General features: G+C 35.9%; 1 protein-coding gene across 3 annotated transcripts in view; it reads left to right on the top strand.

The window, feature by feature from the left end:
• LOC117173046 (DNA polymerase alpha subunit B) overlaps positions 1-5,718 on the top strand; it is a 159,008-nt gene extending 153,290 nt beyond the window's left edge. For all 3 annotated transcript variants that reach the window (XM_033361418.1, XM_033361417.1, XM_033361419.1), the window contains one exon: positions 5,320-5,718. In XM_033361418.1, the coding sequence (XP_033217309.1) occupies positions 5,320-5,641 (322 nt within the window). In that variant the 3' untranslated portion in view covers positions 5,642-5,718. The remainder of the gene's footprint in view (positions 1-5,319) is intronic.

The raw sequence follows: 5,718 nt of genomic DNA, 5'->3' as shown, positions 1-5,718 counted from the left end.
TGAAATTGTTATTTGATATTTTCGAGAAATGACATATTTCCATAAGCATTCCAGTAGAAAATTCTTCCAACATAGTGTAAAACGTTACACTAAATTAAATTTTAAAAAAATAATTGTTTTGAATCAAACAATGTAATTTGAAACTCAGAATTCGTATTTTTCTATTCATCTTGACTGAGAATTGCATTTTTGGCTGTGATTTACAGTCAAGCCTGATACATTTTGAGGTTAGAGTGGCACTTCGAAATCATAAAACTCGACTTTGTTCCCTCGCAACTGGATATATTTTTGTAATAAAACTTGTTGTACCTCCATTCAGCAACAATATTTGTTATTGTTATTGAGTTTTACCTCTTATGGTTTCGTCGTATCTTTCAAAACGTCTGAAAGTTCATGTTTAACTGAGTGTTACTAAATTATTATTTATTGTATTGGGCAAAGTTCGTGATTTTATGGCATAATGGAATATCTTTATAAAGTGGTTTCAGGAAATTGTTATTTTTCTTCTAAATATGAGAGCATTTTCCTAAAAATAAATCTTTGGTTTCCTCTATCAAATTTTTTCATATCTTACAATGATCTCCAAATAATCTCCAATTTCTAATCATGTAATATTAAATGCATGTATTTTAATTTATGACTTTATTCAGAACGTTGTATTCAAGTTCTAATCCCTTTAATTAATAATCTTACTTTTTTATAAATAAGAATCTAGTGTAAAATTTATGAAGAAAAATGCCGAATTCCATTTATAGGTTGGAGCTTGTATCGAACATAAAGAATCAAAATTTGAGTCACTCTAAATTCACAAATTATTTATATACAAAACAGGATCCGGGAAAGTGGCATTTTGTTCTGAATTTTATTATTTTTCTAGCGTATAACATGATAAATTTACACATAGAAACATACACCGATTGCAGGCACCTCCTCTACTTTCGTAATCTATCGAAAATCAAAAGAAATTAGCAAAAACATTCTCCAAGCTCTTTTCCCAAAATAAAAAGATTTTTTCATGTATGTTTTTAAAATTTGTTTTTTTTTTTAACATTCAAATATTTTGTGGTTTCATGAATCTTTGTATTTGAAACAATAATTCTGCTCTTTGTCAGCTACGAAATTGTATTCCAACATTCAATGCATTCAAAACTGCCATTTTCAATTGGGAGAAATATCTAAGATTAGGAAGCGACACCATGTTATTAAAAACTTAAATTAATTTAACTCTTCTCGACCCGAACTGGAAATTATGAAACCATATAGAAAAATGGAAGACGTTTCGTAATACAGTTTGCCATCTAAGGGAAATATTGAGAGGCAAAAAATACTTCAAAAATGATTTCAGATAATTTCAACCATGTTCCTATTTCGACAAGGAAAATTCTCAAATTATGCTCGAAACCACCAAATAATTTCGGGATAAGTATGAATTAATTCTCTTAAGGGCATGCGACACAGTGGGATTCCTATATTACCAACCTCTTTTTTCCATTGAACAAAATTTTTTTGTGAACCATAGAACTTTTTTGGTAAATGAAATATCGAACTCAAAATTTGAGGAGAGAATAAGAAGACATTATTCTACGTTTATGTACTGCATTTGAATCGGAATTAAAAAAAAAAATTATTTCTGAAATTTTTTGCCAAATTTCGATTCAAATGCAGTACATAAACGTAGGATAATGTCTTCTAATGCTCTCCTGAAATTTTGAGTTCGATATTTGATTTACAAAGAAAGTTCTATGGTTCAAAAAAAAAATTTTGTTCAATAGAAAAAAGAGGTTGGTAATGTAGGAATTCCACTGTGTCGCATGCCCTTAAGATTAAAATTTCTGTTGACATAACCTATAAAAACCGCCATCCACATGAACACGTAACTTCAAAACTATACAGACGTACCGTTTTGTTCCGACGTGTTAATTATTGATTAACAATACTATATAATAGTATATACACCATCTAATCTATAATACACAACATCTTAACTTTTTTAAACTTTTTACATTAGATTCACAGGGCACTCCCGCGTTTTCAACCTGATTCTGCGTTTTCCAAGTTGCTTCGTCTGCGACATCAGCTGTTCCAGAGACATTATATGTCACGTGATCACTGCTTCTAGCGCACACTATTCAAAACACAGAACGAAAACTGCTGGTTATAATTAATTCGCCAAAAACTGAGATTTCAGTCAAAACTGTACATTAAAAATGCTTGAAAATTCAAGAATTTTCTAACAGTGTAATATAAAAACACGATGTACGGATCCCTCAACGAGAATTTGGTGTGGAAGACTCCATAGATCCGTTTGTGTTCCGGAATGAGGTGAAGTCATACTTAAGGGCTCGTGAAATCTAGGCAAAATCGTAAAAAATAAGATTCAGGACAAACGGTGAAACCATCGTTGTGTTAATGTGTTCTATTATTCAGCGTATCAGGGAGCAGGTAAAACAGTTTTCGAGCTTCGTTTTCGAGCGAACACGCTGTATACGAAAACTAGAGGCCCCTAACCTAATGAGTATGTGAATTTTCAAAGGATACAATTTTAAACAAATTATGTTAGAACCAAATTCTTGAATTCTTGAGGAAGATTATTACTTCTATTCCAGAAGAGACGCATTTTTCACCAAATATATGAATTATCAATTATTACGATTATTATGTTGACTGCAAGCGGTTTAGCCGACGAAAAAAGTGCAAGGGACAACAAAATTTTTCCTTTCTCGCTGAATAGTAGAAAACCATTACTACAACGATGATGTCGAGAAAAATGGCTTTCTTTTAATTTTTACATGAAAAGTCTAATTTTTTTCGAAAAAAGCGGCCTGTACCGATAGTCTGCATACTCTTTAGAGTATTTGTACAAAAAATCAGACAAAATGGCTTCACCGTTCGCCCTGAATCCTATTTTCAACATTTTTCCTTGATTTCCAGGGCCCTTAAATGCGACCAACATTCCGGAACATTTTAGAACATGGTTTGGGGCCCCCTTCTTACAAGGAGACGTGACGAAAGATAGGGTGAGAGGAGAGGAGGAATCTGAGTGTTTCTGGATGGATAGGGGGTTGACGAAAGGGTGCCCGCTTGGCCCAACGCTTTTTGAAATATTAATCACGGATATGAAAATTAAGCTAGCGACCGGATTGGTAGGAGGAGTTAAGGTAGGAGGATTCAAGATATGGTCACTCGCATATGCAGATGACATGGTGCTGCTAGCAAAGAGCGAAGAGGCTTTGAAGGAGATGCTGAAAAGGTTAAGAAGATACTTGAACAAAAATAGGCTAGAGTTAAATGCGGACAAGTCGAAGGTGATGGTATTCAAGAACGGAGGTGAGAGAAATAAGGGAGGGGAGTGGAAGAGGAAGGAAAAAGTGGTGCAGGAGGTGAAAAAGTTTGTGTACGTGGGCTTCCTGTTTCGGAGGAATAGAGGAGTGGATTGTCATACAAAAGAGAGGATGAGAAGGGCAAATTTAGTGATAAGGCAGGTTTGGGTGCTGGGGAAGAGGTTGTTCGCAGATGATTTTGTAAGGAGAATGAAAGACAGGAAGAAAGAGTTTCGGGATTATAACGGGAAGTCGAGCGTGTAAATATGAGGAGAAATGTTTAGAAGAGGGGGAAGTAAGCTGCTTAGGGTGTGTTGCTGGGAGAAGGAGAAGAGACATAGGGGTGTAGGGTTCGGAAGATGGAAGTGGAAAAGGAAAAGTATTTTAGAACGACTGGATTGCAAATGGATGCATGAGAGAAGGAAAGATTTTAAATGGCGGATTAGATATCAGGTGTGGATGGATGTTCATTTTTAAGAGTTAGTTGTAAGAAAATTCTGTGAAAAAATGGAAGTGTAAGAGTCAATTTTCTAAGGCCAGCCGCCCGAAAAATAAACGTTTATCTATCTACAAAGAGACGTGGCCCAGTGGTGGGAACTCTATAAAGGTCTGGAATTTGGGTGGGATCGCTTTCGCAAGTTGTTGATTAAGTGCTTTAATAGTTCAACATTGTATGGTTCTTGTGAAAACGTACGAACATTCCGACAAAGCGCAACAATGGAGTGTTAGTCTCAAACCATTGCGGACCTTTCTCTGTAATTAAAGAATTCGGGAGCGAATTTTTACATTGTCCAATTATAATGGAAATCTATGAAAATAGAAAGAACGCAAATACTTCCGTTTTACTCTCGCGGCCTCGACGATCACAAACCCCGACAGTCGTTGCGTCGTCCACGTACATTATCAGCCCGATCGCTTCGACACGACGCCATTATCTACCAAAATAACCGAAATAGTTACAGTCGCATACCCTCCCGTTCTACACGGTCAGACGTGTGAACGCGCATTCACTCGAGATTTCGAAAGCTCAATCTCCAGTACGTGCCCCTTCCGTCGCTGAACAATCAAAAAGTTCTTGAGAACTGTTACACCCCAGAAGGAGAGTTTTGAGCTCCGGATGGCTCTTGTACCATCGTGTTCCTTTGACTAGGGAAAATACACGCTCTTTCCGAGAAAGAAATACAGGATGGGCAGAAAGCCGAAAAAATACAGTGGCTGTGCGAAGAAACCTCATCAGATGAACGGACTTCACCTGCTTTATAATGTCCGCCATAGCAGGGGTACAGAATACCTATCCTCCGTCTAGGAATTCACAAAATTGTAACTAATATACGTTTTTATTTACTTACCTTTTTTAGCTTCTATTCAAATGTAATTTTATCGTAGCATTCGCGAAGACTTGTTTAGTTCGCGTAATGAAATTTGGTGCAAGATCAATTATAATTGACCTTAGATAGGACATCTTTGCTTTTTTAGAAATTTTTCAGTATATTTGTTTCCAGTTGTTTATGCGTCCCTTGCTAATCGGAGGCGGCACAAAAGGGAACCGGTTGTCCCTTTTAAGACTGTCCTTCTTGTACCCGTTCACTGTACATACAATAAACGCGCAGGAAATTATATTTTAGTATTAAACTACCGAAAACTGGGGGTAAGCGGCGCACCCTTGATTCTGCATTTCTGAATACGATATTTGCGTTTTCTAGGTAAGAAATGTAGAATATTCTGAAAACTTTCAAACAGGAAGTCGTTTGGGGTCTAAAAAGTTCGAGTAGGCTTGAATTTGATTCGACTCCACACGAAAATGGCCGGTTCGACCTAACCGGAATTTTCGAATTTTTCGCTTAACCCTAGTACCCAATATACTCTGCTACAGTCTGTGACTGTCATATATTTTCACGAAGTGCATGCAATTTCATCATGCAGCCGAATAAAATAAAGAAACATCACAAACAGGAAGATAATTAATCACAAATATTTACATATTTTCTACTTTTTTCAGAAATTCCTTCAGAATGGGCAAATTGGGCAGATTAGCCAATCATATTCTGTCGCAAGCTTGCTTCTACCCACTTTATCCACCAGCTGAAGAGGTGAACGTTGACACGTATCTATGGAAAACATATGCTTTTATGAAACAGCAGCCTCATATTTTAATTTTGCCATCTGATATGGCGTACTTCTGTAAGCCTATAAACGGTTGTGTAGTTGTAAATCCGGAACGATTATGTAAGCATTCATTTGCAAGGATTTTTATTCCAAGTATTTCTAATGATCAAAAATGGGATCAAAGCCGAATAAGCTGTGAAATTTTAAAAGTGTAAAATCTTTTTTGAATTTAAATTATATATAATGCACATTTCTGTATTTGGGTTTAAATAGAAAAGACTCATATACGTTA

Source organism: Belonocnema kinseyi, chromosome 5 (assembly GCF_010883055.1).
Source record: "Belonocnema kinseyi isolate 2016_QV_RU_SX_M_011 chromosome 5, B_treatae_v1, whole genome shotgun sequence".
In the NCBI taxonomy this organism is placed as follows: Eukaryota; Metazoa; Arthropoda; class Insecta; order Hymenoptera; family Cynipidae; genus Belonocnema; species Belonocnema kinseyi.
This window is presented reverse-complemented; position numbering and strand designations above follow the sequence as displayed.